The sequence below is a fragment of the Scyliorhinus torazame genome, chromosome 8 (assembly GCF_047496885.1).
Source record: "Scyliorhinus torazame isolate Kashiwa2021f chromosome 8, sScyTor2.1, whole genome shotgun sequence".
Lineage (NCBI taxonomy): Eukaryota > Metazoa > Chordata > Chondrichthyes > Carcharhiniformes > Scyliorhinidae > Scyliorhinus > Scyliorhinus torazame.
This window is the reverse complement of record NC_092714.1, coordinates 143,791,049-143,810,334: the sequence shown is the minus strand read 5'-3', so window position 1 is coordinate 143,810,334 and position 19,286 is coordinate 143,791,049. Positions and strand designations below refer to the sequence as shown.

The 19,286-nt window shown below is 51.9% G+C and overlaps 1 protein-coding gene across 1 annotated transcript in view; it reads right to left on the bottom strand.

Annotated features, from left to right (window-relative positions):
• Positions 1 to 19,286, bottom strand: part of LOC140428885 (glutamate-rich protein 6-like) — a 163,741-nt gene that overhangs the window by 96,516 nt on the left and 47,939 nt on the right. Inside the window, exons 7-8 of the mRNA XM_072515532.1 lie at positions 14,505 to 14,618; positions 14,182 to 14,333 (exon numbers count right to left, since the gene is read on the bottom strand). Of these exons, the coding sequence (XP_072371633.1) occupies positions 14,182 to 14,333; positions 14,505 to 14,618 (266 nt within the window). The remainder of the gene's footprint in view (positions 1 to 14,181; positions 14,334 to 14,504; positions 14,619 to 19,286) is intronic.

Below are 19,286 nucleotides of genomic sequence, written 5' to 3'. Positions count from 1 at the left end.
GCCAGTATGTCCTTCCTGAGGTGTGGGGCCCAAAATTGCTCACAGTATTCTAAATGGGGCCTAACTAATGCTTTATAAAGCTTTTATATTCCAAGCCTCTTGAGATAAATGACAACATTGCATTTGCTTTCTTAATTACAGACTCAACCTGCAAGTTTACCTTTAGAGAATCCTGGACTAGGACTCCCAAGTCCCTTTGCACTTCAGCATTATGAATTTTGTCACCGTTTAGAAAATAGTCCACGCCTCTATTCTTTTTTCCAAAGTGCAAGACCTCGCACTTGCCCACGTTGAATTTCATCAGCCATTTCTTGGACCACTCTCCTAAACTGTCTAAATCTTTCTGCAGCCTCCCCACCTCCTCCATACTACCTGCCCCTCCACCTATCTTTGTATCATCGGCAAACTTAGCCAGAATGCCCTCAGTCCCGTCATCTAGATCGTTAATATATAAAGAGAACAGCTGAGCCCCAACACTGAACCCTGCGGGACACCACTCGTCACCGGTTGCCATTCCGAAAAAGAACCTTTTATCCCAACTCTCTGCCTTCTGCCTGACAGCCAGTCGTCAATCCATGTTAGTACCTTGCCTCGAATACCATGGGCCCTTATTTTACTCAGCAGTCTCCCGTGAGGCACCTTATCAAAGGCCTTTTGGAAGTCAAGATAGATAACATCCATTGGCTCTCCTTGGTCTAACCTATTTGTTATCTCTTCAAAGAACCCTACCAGGTTTGTCAGGCAAGACCTCCCCTTACTAAATCAGGCAAGACCTCCCCATTCTGTCAGAAAACATCACGGACCATAGGTGATTACATAGTACAACCAAAAAGGGGAGGTCTCACCGTACAGGTTTTGGGAAGCACTGAAGGCCGTGATCAGAAGTGAGATTATAGCCTAAAAGGCAAGCAGAGGTAGGGAAGAGAGGACGGCCAGGCAGCAGCTGGTTAACTCCATTCTGGAGGTCAACAGAAAGTACTGCGAGGCCCCACCGTAGAGCTGCTGGGGGAGAGGAAAAAGCTACAAATGGACTTTAACCTGCTATCCACCAGGAAAGCAGTGCACCAACTCTGCCAGAGACAGGGGACCTTCTACGAACATGGGGACAAGGCTGGCCGCCTACTGGCTCACCAGTTGAGAAAGCAGGCAGCCACGAGGGAAATAGCACAGTAATGGCTGTACACCTCTGTGGTATTATCAGGTATTGCAGCACCCGAGAGGCTGAAGTTCCATTGGTCAAACCTGGGGGTTTACCATTGGCTGTATAGTATGTAGCTCCGCCCAGATAGGTGGGGTATAAGAGTTGGTGCCGTCCCAGCAGCCCTCATTCTGTACCTGAGCTGCTGGGGAACAGTTCTAGTCTATTAAAGCCTTCAGTTATGCTTTAACCTCGTCTTTGCAGTAATTGATCGTGCATCAACCTCCGAACCCCCCGATGGGGAAACGGGGGTGAAACAGTTCCTCGACGGACTAGAAATGCCAGTTGTGAAGGAAGACAGACAGGGGTTCCCGGCGGACTTCTACAAAAAATTTGCGCCAGCCCTGGCCCCACACCTAAGGGACATGTTCGCAGACTCGTTGGCAAGGGGCACCTTGTCTCCAATGCTGGCGCAGGCCACAATCTCATTAATACCCAAAAAAGACGAAGACCTGACAGAATGCAGATCATATAGACGCATTTTGCTGCTGAATGCAGTTGCGAAAATACTCGCAAAGATCCTGGCAAAAAGGCTGGAAAGCTGCGTACTAGAGGGAGTCGCGGGGAACCAAACGGGCTTTATCAAGGGTAGGCAACTCACTGCGAACATCAGGCAGCTGCTGAATGTAATAGTGAACCCCCCGGGGAGAGAACACCATAGATGATTGTCTCCCTGGATGTAGAAAAGGCCTTTGACGGAGTTGATTGGAAGTACCTCCTCGACAATTCACTGCTTGGGTGAGTGATGCACTATCAATTACTACAAAGACGAAAGTAGTGAATAATCGAGGCTTTATTGAGCAAAGATGTGTGGCCTCCTGTAGCTGCTACCAGAATGGGAGCAGCCCCCTCGAGCACACACATTTATACGCCGCCTACTGGACAGAGCCAGCAGGCAGGGATTTACCCATGTACCTGTAATACAGGAGTCTTACCGTACTACATCTAATATACATCTAATACAGTTAGTGGTGACTACCACATTCACCCCCTGTTAAAAAAAGAGTCCAGCGGGGGTGATGGAAAAATTTACAAGTTCAGTCTGTCGGGGGCCTTGATCCTCCGCTGTGATCGCCTCGGTCCCCGTGGTGATGGAGGCGCCGACTTGGTCAACTGTGACTCCGGGAGCATGTTGTCCTCGTCTTCATCGCCCCTGAGTGGAACCAGTGGGAGGACGGATCCTCCTGGGGCGGGGGCTGCGGTGAGGTGCGCTGGGGGGGGGGGGGGGGGGGGAGTGTGAATGGCGCAGGGGCAACTGGAGGGGGGGGTGTCGGGTGGTGGACTGTGGGTGGGGATCCAGCGGGTGGTAGGTCCCAGAGGGAGACTGTGTCCTGGCGCCCGTCGGGGTCCGCCACGTAGGCGTACTGCGGGTTTGCATGCAGTAGTTGGACCCTTTCGACCAACGGGTCCGACTTATGGGTCCGCACGTGTTTGCGAAGGAGGACGGGTCCAGGAGCTGCCAGCCCTGTTGGGAGCGTGACCCCAGAGGTGGACTTCCTGGGGAAGGCAAAAAGACATTCATGGGGGGTTTCATTAGTTGCAGTGCAGAGGAGCGATCAGATGGGGTGAAGCGCATTGGGGAGGACATCCTGCCAGCGGGAGACCGGGAGATTCTTAGTCCGTAGGGCCAGCAGGACGGCCTTCCAGACCGTCCCGTTCTCCCTCTCAACCTGCCCATTTCCCCGGGGGTTGTAGCTGGTCATCCTGCTCGAGGCAATGCCCTTGCTGAGCAGGAACTGGCACAGCTCATCGCTCATAAAGGAGGATCCCCGGTCGCTGTGGACGTAAGCGGGGAAACCGAACAGGGCGAAGATGGTGTTGAGTGCTTTAATGACCGTGGCACAAGTCATATCGGCGCATGGGATGGCGAAGGGAAACAAGGAATACTCATCGACCACGCTCAGGAAGTACGTGTTTCGGTCGGTGGAGGGGAGGGGCCCTTTGAAGTCCATGCTGAGGAGCTCAAAGGGGCAGGAGGCCTTCACCAGGTGCGCTCTATCTGGCCGGTAGAAGTGCGGTTTGCACTCCGCGCAGACGTGGCAGTCTCTGGTGACAGTCCTGACCTCCACAATGGAGTAGGGCAGGTTGTGGGCCTTTATGAAGTGGAAGAACCGGGTGACCCCCGGGTGACAGAGACCATCGTGTAGAGCCCGGAGTCGGTCCACTTGTACGCTGGCACATGTACCTCGGGATAGGGCATCGGGGGGCTCGTTGAGCTTCCCGGGACGATACAAAATCTCATAATTATAGGTGGAGAGCACGATCCTCCACCTCAAGATCTTATCGTTTTTGATCTTGCCCCGCTGTTTATTATTCAACATGCAGGCAACCGACCGTTGGTCAGTGAGAAGAGTGAATCTCCTGCCGGCCAGGTAATGCCTCCAATGCCGCACAGCTTCCACAATGGCTTGGGCCTCCTTTTCAACAGAGGAGTGCTGAATTTCGGAGCTTGGAAGGTGCGGGAAAAGAATGCCACGGGCCTGCCTGGTTGAGGGTGGCGGCCAGAGCTACGTCCGATGCACCGCTCGCGACCTGAAAAGGGAGGGACTTGTCGACCGCGTGCATCGTGACTTTGGCGATGTCTGCCTTGATGCGGTTAAAGGCCTGTCGGGCCTCAGCCGTCAGGGGAAAAACTGTGGACTGAATGAGTGGGCAGGCCTTGTCCACATAGTTAGGGACCCACTGGGCTTAATAGGAGAAGAACCCCAGGCATCGTTTCAGGGCCTTGGGGCAGTGGGGGAGGGGGAGTTACATGAGGGGGCGCATGCGGTCGGGGTCGGGCCCTAGGACTCCATTTTCCACAACATAGCCAAGGATGGCTAAGCGGTTGTTGCGGAACACGCACCTCTCCTTATTGTACGTGAGGTTAAGGAGTTTGGCGGTCTGGAGGAATTTTAGGAGGTTAGCGTCGTGGTCCTGCTGATCGTGGCCGCAGATCGTGACGTTGTCTAGGTACGGGAAGGTGGCCCGCAGTCCATACCGGTTAACCATTCGGTCCATGTCACGTTGGAAGACCGAGACCCCATTAGTGACGCCGAAGGGAACCCTAAGGAAGTGATAGAGGCGGCCATCTGCTTCGAACGCAGTGTATTGGCGGTCCTCCGGGCGGATGGGGAGCTGGTGGTAGGCGGACTTCAGGTCCACTGTGGAAAAGACCCGGTACTGTGCATTCTGATTGACCATATCAGATATGCGTGGGAGGGGGTACGCGTCGAGCTGCGTGTACCGATTGATGGTCTGACTGTAGTCAATGACCATCCTGTGTTTCTCCCCAGTCTTTACTACTACCACTTGGGCTCTCCAGGGGCTGTTGCTGGCCTCAATGATGCCTTCCCGCAGCAGTCGCTGGACCTCCGACCTGATGAAGGTCCTGTCCTGGGCACTGTACCGTCTGCTCCTGGTGGCGACGGGTTTGCAATCCGGGGTGAGGTTTGCAAACAAGGAAGGTGGATCGACCTTAAGGGCCGTGAGGCCGCATATGGTGAGGGGTGGGGTAGGGGTCCGCCAAATTTTAAAGTTAAACTTTGGAGGTGGCACTGGAAGTCCAGACCGAGTAACAGAGCAGCGCAGAGGTTGGGGAGGACGTAGAGTTGGAAGTTGGTGAACTCTACGCCCTGGACGGTGAGGGTCGCGATGCAGTACCCCCGAATTTCCACGGAATGGGATCCGGAGGCCAGGGAGATTTTCTGGGTAACGGGGTGTACCGGGAGGGAGCAGCACCTTACCGCAGTGGGGTGGATGAAGCTTTCCGTGCTCCCGGAGTCAAACAGGCAGGACGTCTTGTGCCCATCGATTTTAACCGTTGTCTTGCGGTTGCGGGGTTATGAGGCTGGGACTGGTCGAGGGCGATCGAGGTGAGCTGCGGCTTATGCTGGGAGGCCCCGGGCTGGTCAGCGGTGGTGGCAGGCGATGAGCGGCGAGACGAGCTTCCTGATGAGCAGGGGTCCTGACGCACCGTCCAAAATGGTGCCGAAGATGACGGTGCCCACGGGGCGCATGTGTTGGGCGGCATTAAAGATGGCGGCACCACGGGCCGCACGTGGCCTGCGCAGAAGAAGGCGGCGGCGCCCACAGGCCGCATGTGGGGGGTGCAGGAACGCTGGGCCTAGAAACAGCGGTGACCGTCCGGGCCTGGCACACAGCAGCAAAATGTCCCTTCTTTCCGCAACCGTTGCAGGTTGCGCTCCGCGTCGGGCAGCGCTGCCGGGGGTGTTTGTTCTGCCCACAGAAGTAGCATTTGGGCCCGCCGGGATTGGCTGGCTGCCGCGCGGCGCAGGCTTGTGGTGGGCTGGGGTCGGTAGCTGGTGGGGCCCACGATGCCCATGAGGGTGCCGTGCGGTCGGGGGCATACGACTGGATGTTACGGGAGGCCACTGTTAATGAGTTCGCAAGCTGCCTGGTTCCCGCAAGATCAAGTGTACCATCCTCCAATAGGCGCTGGCGGATGTATGCCGATCCCATGCCCGTAACAAAAGCGTCCCAGATTAAAAGTTCTGTCTGCTCGACTGCCGAAACTGCCAGGCAGTCACAGTTTCTCGCCAGGATGTGCAGGGCACGCCCCAAATCATCTAGGGACTCACCGGGAAGTTGCTGTCTCGTGGACAGGAGGTGCCTGGCGTATAGTTTGTTGACCGGTCGAACGTAATGACCTTTCAGGAGCTCCATTGCTTCAGAGTAAGTGGGCGCATCCCGGGTGACAGGAAAAATGTCAGGGTTCACCCGTGAATAATGGACTTGGAGTTTCTGTGCATCCGCAGGTTCTTCAGCAGATGTTCGCAGGTAGCTTTCGAAGCAGGCTAGCCAGTGGTCAAAAGCGGACGTAGCGTTGGCTGTTTGGGGGTTCAGCTGTAGCCGATCAGGCTTGATGCAAAGTTCCATTGTTTTAAAATCTTTGCTCAATAAATTGATGCACTATCAATTACTACAAAGACGAGAGTAGTGAATAATCGAGGCTTCATTGAGCAAAGATGTGTGGCCTCCTGTAGCTGCCGCCAGAATGGGAGCAGCCCCGGCGAGCACACACATTTATACGCCGCCTACTGGGCGGAGCCAGCAGGCAGGGACTTACCCATGAACCTCTAATACAAGAGTCTTACCGTACTACATCTAATATACATCTAATACAGTTAGTGGTGACCACCACAGTGAGACTCCTGTACAAACCTCCCAAGGCGAGCGTTTGAACACCAACAGCTCTGAATACTTCCAGCTACAAAGAGGCACAGGGCAGGGATGCCCGCTGTGCCCGCTGTTGTTCGCACTAGCAATTTACCCCTTGGCGATAGCCCTGTGGGGCGCGAAAAGCTGGACGGCATCCAGAAAGGAGACAGAGAGCAAAAAGTCTCACTCCTGTATGTCTCGAAGCCACAGGAAGCACTGAAGGCAATCATGCCGATCCTGAAAGAGTTCAGAACCTTCTTGAGTTATAAACTCAACCTGGGCAAAAGTGAGGCACTTCCAGTGAACCCAAACGGGGGAGGGACAGAGATGGAGGGGCTCCTGTTTAAAATAGATTCCGATACCTGGGGATGCAAATAGCCAGAGACTGGACACAGATGCACAAGCGAAACCTGACTACAGAGGGGCAGCAGGGTGGTGCAGTGGTTAGCATTGCTGCCTCACGGAGCTGAGGTCCCTGGTTCGATCCCGACCCTGGGTCACCATCCGTGTGGAGTTTGCATATTCTCCCCGTGTTTGCGTGGGTTTCATCCCCACAACTCAAAGACGTGCAGGTTAGGTGGATTGGCCTAGCTAAATTGCCCCTTAATTGTAAAAAATTGATTGGGTACTCTAAATTTTTTTTTTTTTAAAGTACCTACAGAGGTGGGGCGCACTCCCACTCTCCCTGGCAGGCAGAGTGCAGACAATCAAAATAAACGTACTGCCTAGGTTCCTCTTCCTGTTTAGATCCATACCGACCTTCATCCCCAAGGCCTTCTTACAAAACATAGACAGCTTAATCATGGCATTTGTGTATGTGTGTGTGTATGTTGGGGGGTGTGCGGTAAGAATCCAAGAACGGGCAGCGCGGTTGCTTCACAGCTCCCGGGTCCCAGGTTCGATTCCCGGCTTGGGTCACTGTCTGTGCGGAGTCTGCACGTTCTCCCCGTGTGTGCGTGGGTTTCCTCCGGGTGCTCCGGTTTCCTCCCACAATCCAAAGATGTGCAGGTTAGGTGGATTGGCCATGATAAATTGCCCTTAGTGTCCAAAGTTTCCCTTAGTGTTGGGTGGGGTTACTGGGTTATGGGGATAGGGTGGAGGTGTTGACCTTAGGTGGATTGGCCATGCTAAATTGCCCTTAGTGTCGAAAAAGATTGGGTGGGGTTACTGGATTATGGGGCTACAGGGATAGGGTGGAGGTGTGGGCTTAAATGGGGTGTTCTTTCTAAGGGCCGGTGCAGACTGGATGGGCCGAATAGCCTCCTTCTGCACTGTAAATTCTTTGTAAAATTCCAAAGCAGAAACTGCAAAGGAGGAAAATGAAAGGTGGCATTACCAAACCTGCAGTACTACCACTGGGCAGCAACGGTGGAAAGAGTGAGGGGATGGGTACACGAACCCAATTCAGAGTGGGTGCGGATGGAGGAGGCATCCTGCAAGGGAACAACCCTCCGGGCCTTTGCTACAGCAGCACTCCCAACCCCTCGGCAAAATACACATCAAGCCCAGTGGTAGCGGCTACACTGACAACGTGGGCCCAATTAAGACAGCACTTCAGGCTGACTAGGATGTTCCCCATGGCCCCCATCTGCGGTAACCACAGATTCCCCCCCCCAGCCATGCTAGACACCACCTTTAATGAAATTGAGACAGGACAGGGACACGCTGACAGGTAGGGACTTTTACATAGGACACAGACTGGCGACACTGGACAAACTGACGAAGGAATGGGAACTGCCGACAGGACAGGAAATGAGACATCTGCAAATAAGGCACTTCCTCCGCAAACAGACAGTAGGGTACTCCTGGGCCTCGGAGACCACATTATTAGAGTGTCATGATATTCAAACACACACATCATGATGGACACACCAACAGGCAAATCAGAGCACACAACATCACAACCAATCACAGACAAGAACACCAACCACATAAAAAGCACGAGCACGACACCTGGTGGTCAGTATTAGCGGCAGAGGAGAACCAGGACACATCTATTGCCAAACACACTCAGGGAGACAGCACGTGCAGAGTATCCAGAACGAACTGTATTATAAGAGTTATAATAAAATAGAGTTGTACCACATACAACTGTGTTGGCTCATCTGTGCACCAGAGCACCCAACACCACATGGTACAGGAGTGGATCGATACCTGCCGGCATACCTCAGTGTACACAGACAACCAGCAGTGCCCAGGCATGATGTACGAGCTCCCGGTTCCGCAGGCGCTCCAGTGCCACGGCGACCTCCACGAAAACTGGCGGCGATTCCGGCAAAATTTCGAATTGTTCCTGGTGGCAGCTGAACTCAAAGACCTGGATGATAGGGAAAAAATTGAATTTCTCCTCACCGTCGCCGGTGCAAGGGCAAGAGAAATATTCAGAAGGTTCAGGTTCTTCAGGAGGCAGCAAAGGTACGATTACCAGGCAGTCCTGGGCAAATTCTCCAAGTACTGTGAAGAATACGCAATCCAATGGGCACTTAAAGGTAAGAAAAGCTGCAGTACTCACCTCGTGGCTGGGATCCCGGAGCCCGAATTCCCAGAGGCCGAAATCCCGGGCCTGAGAAAAGGCTGGGTCGAGGTCGGCGGCCATCTTGCTAAAGGTATAACGCTAGCACAGTTGCGCGAGAAGTGCGCAGAACCGGAAGTTTCGTTTGCGCATGCGCGAGATGCTGCGCATGCGCAGTCAAGAAAACGGCCATCGGTAAAGGAACAGCGATCTGAGCATGCGCAGTCGCTTCCTACGTGCTACATACCGAGCGTCAGGATGTCAGAGGCCGCAGACTGCACCAATTTAAAAGGGAAATGTCCCAAATCCAATTTAAAAGGGAAACGTCCCAAATCAAAAAAACAAAAATCTGTTAAAGCTGTAAAACAACCTTCCCTCACCTGGAATGACAGCACAGTGCCGCAAATTGACCCAGGAGATGAATTTGACCTCCGAAGAACCCTCCGACAAGCAGTTACCTACGCACAAGCCGATGATTCCGACCTTGAATACTTTGATGACGATTTTTACAGGGTTTCCGGACCTCGCGAGCCCAATGATAGCTCCGTGGTCCTATATGACTATGACTCGGACGAACCTTTCGTGTTGCACATTGGCGGCCCCCACATTGAATCCGACGCAGATGCGGATTCATTTTTCGGATTTGAGGATCTTCAATCCAGCAGATATGACGTTCCAACTTATCAGTACCGGATGATGCTGCAGCCTGACATTAACAGACAGGGAGCGGTGCAAGCACACGGAGAGTGCCCTGCTGCCACACAGAGCGTGGTCCACGTCCCGCTCAACGTTCCCGACTCTATGAAAGAAGACATGCAAGACTCCAGAGTGCAGTCCTCGCATGAACCAGAAGTGACTCCAGTGTCACAAGCTTCCACAGCAAGCTCGTGGACAGACTCCACAATTGCAGAAATGCAAGACTCCAGAGCGCAGTCCTTGCACGGACAAGAAGTGACTCCAGTGTCACAAGCCTCCACAGAGAGCTCGTGGACAGCCTCCACGATAGAAGCAACGCAAGACTCCAGAGCGCAGTCCTTGCACGAACAAGAAGTGACTCCAGTGTCACAAGCCTCCACAGAGAGCTCGTGGACAGCCTCCACGATAGAAGCAACGCAAGACTCCAGAGCGCAGTCCTTGCACGAACAAGAAGTGACTCCAGTGTCACAAGCCTCCACAGAGAGCTCGTGGACGGACTCCACGATGGAAGGAACGCAAGACTCCAGAGCGCAGTCCTTGCAGGAACAAGACCATGAGGGTCTAGCAACCTCTCCTGACCAACCAGCGGCAGACGATGCAAGTCTGCCATGCTCACGTGAACAGCAAGAAGGCTATAACAGCCTACCATGCTCCACTACACAGCAGCATGACCATGACGGTCTCTCATGCTACAATGAAGGGCACAGCGCTGAAGACTGTTCAAGCCCAACTGAAGACAAGCCAAAGGAATCGCCTCGTCCAAGCCCGAAGAAAAAAGGTTTATGCGCTGACCTTCAGGATCATTGTAGCCGAACAGAGATTAATAATGCTGCACGGCCACAGAAGGATGCTGAGGATTTGCTAATGAAATTAATTGAATGTTTAACTTGCAAGGAGCAGACTGAGAATTGCCAGTGTTTTAGTACGGATCGAAAAAATGGACAAGACATTGATCCTCAGGTAATGGAAATAACACAACCTGAATCATATCTACAGCAGGGACAAATGTCTCCCTTCAACACAATGCCGCAAAATCCCAATTTCGGAGACCAGCAGTTAGTCAGTAATGACTCTTCAAACCTGGAGGGGAACATTAATTGCATTGAACCTATACACACTCCACTGATTATTGAGCAGAACATTGGAGCAAGAATCCTGAGGACACCGACATCGAGTAGCCAGATAACGAATTTAAAACCCACAGCAGTTTCAAGTGAACCAAGTGTGCTTTCCACTAATGGTGAAGATGCAGATAAGGTCGACCCGATTATCCATTGTACCACACTAACCCCAGTGATTAAGCAGTTATGTATGGGGAGTATAATGTGGGCAATTGAGAACAGTAAAATAGAGACTGTGACCATGCCAGTCCCAGCAAAATCAGACCCAGAGACCATGAAGGCATGTACATTGAACAAAGTTACATATGAGGTACCTGAGAAGAAAAGTGAAACGGAATGTTCTTTGGAAAATGGTACAATGTCGATAGAAACAGTGGATCCTATATTCGAGACCATACATATGGGAGAATTTGGGGGTAATAAACAAGGTTCTGCAATGTCTGGGGGAAGATTTAAAGTTCCAAAGAAGAAAAGCCCAAATGAAGGACAATGGCAAGACAATGACAGTCCACCGACATGGTGTGCACCACCAGATGAAAACTCTGACAATTTACCCAACCCTAGTGAACAGCAAGCTGCTAATGACGATCTATCCACGGGATGTGAGACGAGTGACGACAGCATCCCACTTCCCATGCAAAAGGTGCAAGGTGACAGACCTCGCCTAGTGCGTACCGAGGCACTCGACGATCACGGTGGGACCACTGCCGACTGCGGTGGCGGCGCACCGCTTCCACCCTCGATGGCTCGAGCCTCTCCGCTGGTTGGTGCATTCCTGCATGTTCCGACTCCAGAAGTGCAGCTTCAGGGAATCTCGGCTGCCTCCAGTGAACCTGTTGGGACTCCGGACGGGGGGCATCGATGGAAGGCAGACCGGACTCCAGATGGGGAGCAGCCAAGCGCCGACTCTGATTTGCACACGCCAGACCTTGCTCCGGACGGGCGGTGTCGCGGCCTCGGTGATGGCACGCTCAGGGTGACGGCAGATGCCACGGCGACGGGGAATGGATCGCGTGGCAGTCCCACTGGGTCGGCAGTGGCAACCAGCACCGGCGGTCCAAGATGGACACACCAATTCGCGCCATCGCCAGACGTTGATGCGAGCAACAATTCTCTCTCCAAGGCGACATGCTTCGACGTTTCTCTGCGGAGTCGCCCTTCCGGCACAGCAGGTGGCCGGAACCAGCGTACACGGTCTCGGCCAACTTCCACATCTGGCACAGTCATCGCCTTGCATGATATTAGTGATGGTGCTACTTCGATGGCAACGACCCATCGGCTACAAGATGCCGTCCACCACAAACATAAAAAGAAAACAGACTCCACCTTGTTCCTGGCATGCAGGGCGGATGGATTGGTGCGTAGGCGCAATCAGCGGGCTTTGTGCCGCCTTCCACGCTCGCAACTGAACCGTACGCACACGCCGGATCCTCCACTGGTTCCCAAGGATGACTTCGTGGAGATGCCACGGATCATGCCCCTTCCATCGCCACCAGAACCAAATCTCCACAGCTGAACCGGCTTGAGGACCAGCCCATTCTTGAGGCGGTCACCCATTGGACTGGACTTATAATACCGTTCATATGTTTAACAAGTTGCACAACTTTACATGATAACCTGTTGTTGTTTATCGTTCCAGATGTCGTCTGACTGGACAACTGTTCAAGTTTTTTTTCTTCTTCTCTCCTTCGCATTTATGTTATGTTATGGTACAACTTGGTTCATGTGACGCACCCGACATCGCCCCATGTACATAGTTCCGTCATATGCACATGCTGCACACGACACACACACACTCTTAGATGCACTCACGACACGATCATATTTATTACCACGTAGGCACATATCTTTGTCAAAAGGGGGGATGTCATGATATTCAAACACACACATCATGATGGACACACCAACAGGCAAATCAGAGCACACAACATCACAACCAATCACAGACAAGAACACCAACCACATAAAAAGCACGAGCACGACACCTGGTGGTCAGTATTAGCGGCAGAGGAGAACCAGGACACATCTATTGCCAAACACACTCAGGGAGACAGCACGTGCAGAGTATCCAGAACGAACTGTATTATAAGAGTTATAATAAAATAGAGTTGTACCACATACAACTGTGTTGGCTCATCTGTGCACCAGAGCACCCAACACCACATAGAGGACCTGATAAATACAGACAGGAAAGAAGGGAGACTCTGTGGGAAAATGTATGGACAGCTAATGGACAGAGCCTGAACATCACTGGGCGAGACCAGACGGAAATGGGGGGACGAACTGGGGACAGAAGTAGGGTGGGGACTCAGGAGCGAAGCACTGAGCAGAGCCAACTCCACCTCCTCCTGTGCAAGGCTCAGCCACATGCAGCTCAAAGTGGTGCACAGAGCGCATCTGACCAGAACCTGAATGAGCAAGTTCTTCCCAGAGGTGGAGGATAAATGTGAACGGTGCCAACCACACCCATATGTTCTGAGCTTGTCCCAAACTGGCTGGGTTCTGGACAGCCTTCTCCAAGGCAATGTCCAAGGTAGTGGGGGCGAGGGTGAAGCCATGCCCAAATGTGGCAATCTTCGGGGTATCAGAGCAGCCAGAGCTACACACGGGGAAGAGGGCCGACAATCTAGCTTTCGCTCGAGAATCCTGCTCGGCTGGCAATCAGCAGCACCACCCACAGCTGCAGACTGGCTGGCACACCTGTCAGAATTTCTCCACCTGGAGATGATTAAATATGCCATCCGAGGGTCGGACGGAGGAAGGCTTCCTAAGTGCATGGGGATAGTTTGTCGGCCTGTTTGAGGCCAGTAACAATGAATAGATAGGGAAATGGGAAAGTTAGAAAGAAAAGAGAGAGGAAGAAGAAAAGAAAGACAAGGGGGAAGCATAAGAACGCGCAACCCCAGGGGAGGGGTGGGGGAAGAGGAGAAAGGGCTGGAGAGGCATAAAAGAGACAACACGGGAGGGAGGGGGCAAATCCCCCCCCCCCCCCCAAGCCACAGAGAAAACACGGCAGAAGCCAACGGGGGAAGTAAAGAAAGAGGTGGGAAGGGGGGAAACACACCCCTAGACCAACGAGGGGGGACACAAGGGGGGGGGGGCTCTAGGGGGCAGGGAGGGGTGGGCTAGGGGAGGGCAGGAGGGACCGCACGCCGAGCCAGAGGGCGGCAGACTGTATATAGGAAAACCCAAGGAAAGGAAGAGACAAACCTTTCTGTACTGTACAGTGAATGAAAACGTCCAGCAACGTACAAAATTATTTATAATTCTTGAAAACACCAATAAAAAGATTTATATAAAAAAATATGGGCAATGCTGGCCCATGAACAAAAAAAAAATGATAATGGCTCTTATAAAAACAAGTCAAAACTTCATCAAGGAGACATTAAGAATTTGGGACCAATTCTTGACTCAGGGCAATGAGGATTGGGTTGGAGAATTGAGTGCAAAGATCAGACTCCACCCTGCATGTTGCACAATCTCTGCTCCCCTACCTTTGTGCTACTTTCTCTCTTGCTTCACCGAGTTCCTCTTCCGTCATTGTGAACCTAGTCTGGTCTGTTTCGCTCTCCATGTACTCTGGATTTTCTGCCCTGCCCTTCAATATCTGTTGATATAGCATCCAGGACATGTTGCAGCAAAAGCACTAAGTGCACAAATTGTGAGAAAATAGTTTTTTTTTAAAAAAGTGTGCTGCACTGGCAGAATGCAAACTTTAAAAACAAAAGCGCGCGAGCGTGGAAAGGGCATCAAAACCCTTTCAATGATGACATTATATTTTAAAAATCGCTTCCATACCCCAAACCAGCCTGTTTACCTCCTCTGGACCTTTGGTGTCCAAAACGTTGGGGGTGGGAAGGGGAAGTCTGATCTGACTGCAGAATTCACAAAAGACTATGTTGGTGGTGTTGATCGTAATCTTCTGCCTTTCCTAAGGAAAGAATGGACAAAAAGAAAAAAACAACAACTTGTAGCTTCACAAGGGACGAAAAGATCAGCAGTTGGAGCAAGAAGACTTTGGCGAGGTGACAGTGATAGGTTTCGAAGGAGAAGGGACAGTTCCTAAGTCTGTGCGGTTGAGACATCTGAAAGCTCTGTGATTTGAAGATTGGAATGGGGGTGTGAGGAATGGGGGTGTCTGTGTGGCTTCTTCAAAGCTGAAGACGGCAGAAATTTGATGGATTACACAGCTGTGGAGGGGTTTGGAGAAGGTGGTGCAGAATAGGTCAGGAATAGTTCAAAGGACAAAGAAAGGTACAGCACAGGAACGGCCCTTCGACCCTCCAAGTCTGTGCCAACCATGCTGCCCACCTAACCTAACACCTACTACACTTTCAGGGCCCAAATCTCTTTATTCCCATCTTATTCATGTATTTTTCAGGACGCCCCTCAAAGGTCACTATCGTCTGGGGATGTGGTGTCGGGAGCCAGGGAAGCGAAATGAGGCATTTAGGGAGTATTACCAGGGACTTTATGAGGCAGACGCGGGAGGAGAGGAGGGGGACGTGGGGTGGTTTCTGGACAAGCTGAAATTTCCCCAGTGGAGGAAGACCGGAATTTTATAAGGAATTTGCGACGGACCTGGCACCACATCTGTTGGGGGCGTTTAATGAAGCACTGGAGAAGGGGGAGTTGCCTGAGACGATGAAGCAGGCAGTAATCACACTAATCCCGAAAAAGGGGAAGGACCCGGTGGAATGTGGGTCGTATAGACCCATATCACTATTGAACACGGATGTGAAAGTATTGGCTAAGTTGTTGGCGGGAGGATGGAGGATTGTGTCCCGGAGGTGGTGGCAGGTCAAACAGGCTTCGTGAAGGGCAGGCAGCTCGCGAGTAATATAAGACAGCTGTTGAATGTGGTGATGAATATATCGAGGGCTCTGATACCGGAGGTGGTGGTGTCCATGGACGCAGAGAAAGCATTTGATCGGGTAGAGTGGCGGTACTTGTTCGAAGTTTTGGGAAGGTTTGGGTTTGGGCCGAGATTTGTGGCATGGGTGCGGTTGCTGTATGTGGCGCCAAGAGCGAGAGTGAGGACGAATGATATGAACTCACAAAGCTTTGACTTACACAGGGGTACGAGGCAGGGGTGCCCGCTGTCGCCGCTGCTGTTTGCGCTGGCCATACAGCCATTGGCAATGGCTCTCAGGGGTTGGCGGAGTGGCGGGATTATGAGAGGACAGATGGAGCATCATGTGTTGCTCTATGCCGATGATCTCTTGCTGTATGTTTCGGATCCGTTGGAAGTATGGGAAGGATTATGGACCTGCTGGGGAGTGTGAGGGTTCTCGGGCTACAAGCTGAAGGTCAGGAAAAGGGAGGTATTCCCGGTGAATGAGCTGGCACAGTGGGCTAATTTAGGGGGGATGCCATTTATGCTAGTGAGGGATAGGTTTAGGTACCTTAGAGAAAATGCAGGAAAATCTCAGCAGGTCTGGCAGCATTTGTAGGGAGAGAAAAGAGTTCACGTTTCGAGTCCAATGACCCTTTGTCAAAGTTGCTTTCTCTCCCCACAGATGCTGCCAAACCTGCTGAGATTTTCCAGCATTTTCTCTTTGGTTTCAAATTCCAGCATTCACAGTAATTTGCTTTTATGATAGGTTTAGGTATTTGGGGATTCAGGTAGCGAGGGAATGGACGGGGCTCCATAAGTGGAACTTAATGAAGCTGGTGGAGGAGGCTAGGTAGGATCTTAAGAGGTGGGGATACACTGCACTTAACGTTGGCGGGGAGGGTCCAAATGGTGAGGTTCTTGTTTATGTTTCAGGCTCTCCCGATCTTTATACCAAAGGCCTTTTTTCGGAAAGTGGACATGTCATTTCTGACTTTGTATGGGCAGGGAAGGTGTCGAGGGTGGGGAGGGCCTTGCTACAGAGGCAGAGGCAGCAGGGGGGGTTGGCATTGCCGAACTTGCTTCATTATTATTGGGCGGTGAATGTGGACAAGGTGCGGCGGTGGTGGGAAGGAGAAGGGGTAAAGTGGGTTAGGATGGAGAAGGAATCTTGTACGGGGTCTAGTTAGAGGGCTATGGTGACGGCAGCATTGCCAATAGCTCCGAGTAGGTATTCAGGGAGCCCGGTGGTGCAGTCCACAGTGAAGATATGGAATCAGCTGCGGAGGCATTTTAGGGTGGAAGGGATGTCGGTGCTAACGCCGCTGTGCGAGAATCATGGGTTTGAGCCGGGGGGATGGATAGTGTATACAGGAGGTGGGGGGAAGTGGGACTGGTCAAGGTGAGGGATCTGTATTTGGAGGAAGGGTTCGCCAGTCTGGAGGAGCTAAGGGAGAGGGTAGAGCTGACGAAGGGGAGTGAGTTCAGGTACCTGCAGGTTAGGGACTTTGCACAAAAAGTCTGGAGGGGCTTCCGTAGGTTGCCGGGATACACCCTGCTGGAACGACTTCTGTTTCCGGATGTGGAAGGGGAGGGGAGAATTGGGGATATATACAAGTAGTTGGGGAAGCAGGGAGGTGAGCGGGTGGTGAAGATCAAGGAGAAATGGGAAGCGGAATTGGGAGTGGGATCAATTGGGGAGCATGGAGTGAGGCACTGCGTAGGGACCTCCTGTTGTGCAAGGATGAGTCTGATACAGTTTAAGGTGGTGCACAGGGTGCATATGACTCAGGCGAGAATGAGTGGGTTTTTTCAAGAGGTAGCAGATGAGTGTGAGATGTGTGGGCGGGGGCCAGCGAATCACGCGCACATGTTTTGGGGTTGTGAAAAATTGGGAAGATTCTGGGTGGGTGTGTTTGCCATCTTAGCCAGGATAGTGGTGGAGGAGGTGGACCCGGACCTTATGGTGGCGATATTTGGAGTCTCAGAGAAGCCGGAGCTCATGAGAGAGGAGGGAAGCCGATATTGTGGCCTTCGCCTCTCTGACTGCGTGGCGGCGAACTTTGCTAGAGTGGCGGTCGGCATCGCCACCGGGGGTAGCAGCATGGCTGGGTGACCTGTGATTAAAGGAGATAGAGTATGAGTTAAGGGGTTCTTCAGGGGGGTTTGGGGAAAGGTGGAGGATGTTTGTGACCGTGTTCGAGGGGCTGTTCATCATGGGAGAGGGGGGGTGAAAAAGGGGAAAACTCTGTACAGACTGTATAGTTGATTGTTGGGAAGTATGTTTCCCGGGGTGTTTATTCGCTGTAACCTGTTTTGTTACATGTCTGCAATAAAATACATTTTTGAAAAAAGTAAATGTCACTATCGTATCTGCTTCCACCACCTCCTCCGGCAATGAGTTCCAGGCACCCACTACCCTCTGTGTAAAAATAACTTCCTTCGCACATCTCCTGTAAACTTTGCCCCTCGCACCTTAAACCTGTCCCCAAGTAAATGACTTCCACTCGAGGAAAAAGCTTCTATTTACTCTGTCCATGCCCCTCATAATTTTGTAAACTTCTACCAGGTCGCCCCGCAACCTCCGAAACCGAGTTTATCCAACCTCTCCTAATGCTAATGCCCTCCATACCAGGCAACATCTTGGTAAACCTCTTCAGTATCCACTCCAAATCCTACTGGTAGTGTGGCGACCAGAACACTAAGTGTGGCCGAACTAAGGTTCTATACAGTTGCAGTATGACTTGCCAATTTTTATACAACAATGCCCCGGCCGATTAAGGCAAGCATGCCGTACGCCTTCTTGACTACCATCTCCACCTGTGTTGCCACTTTCAGTGACCTGTGGACCTGTACACGCAGATCGCTCTGCCAGTAAATACCCTGAAGGGTTCTGCCATTTACTGTATATTTCCCACCTGTATTAGACCTTCCAAAATGCATTACCTCATATTTGTCCGGATTAAACTCCATCTACCATCTCTTCGCCAAAGTCTCCAACCAATCTATATCCTGCTGTATCCTCTGACAGTCCTCATCGCTATCCGCAATTCCACCAACCTTTGTGCCGTCTGCAAACTTACTAATCAGACCAGTTACATTTTCCTCCAAATCATTTATATATACTATGAACAGCAAAGATCCCAGCACTGATCCCTGCAGAACACCACCAGTCACAGCCCTCCAATCAGAAAAGCATCCTTCCACTGCTACCCTCTGTCATTTATGACTGAGCCAGTTCTGTATCCATCTTGCCAGCTGACCTCTGATCCCATGTGACTTCACGTTCTGTACCAGTCTGCCATGAGGGACCTTGTCAAAAGCCTTACTGAAGCCCATGTAGACGACATCCACCACCCGACCTTCATCAATCATCTTCGTCACTTCCTCGAAAAATCCAATCAAGTTAGTGAGAAATAACCTCTCCTTCACAAGACCATGCTGTCTCTTGCTTATACATCCATTTATCATAGAATTTACAGTGCAGAAGGAGGCCATTCGGCCCATCGAGTCTGCACCGGCCCTTACAAAGGACACTCTACTCAAGCCCAAGTATCGACCCTATCCCCGTAAGCCCCACTTAACCTTTTTGGACACTAAGGGCAATTTAGCACGCCAATCCACCTAACCTGCACATCTTCGGACTGTGGGAGGAAACCGGAGCACCAGAAGGAAACCCATGCAGACAGGGGGAGAACGTGCAGACTCCGCACAGACAGTGACCCAGCCGGGAATCGAACCTGGGACCCTAGAGCTGTGAAGTAA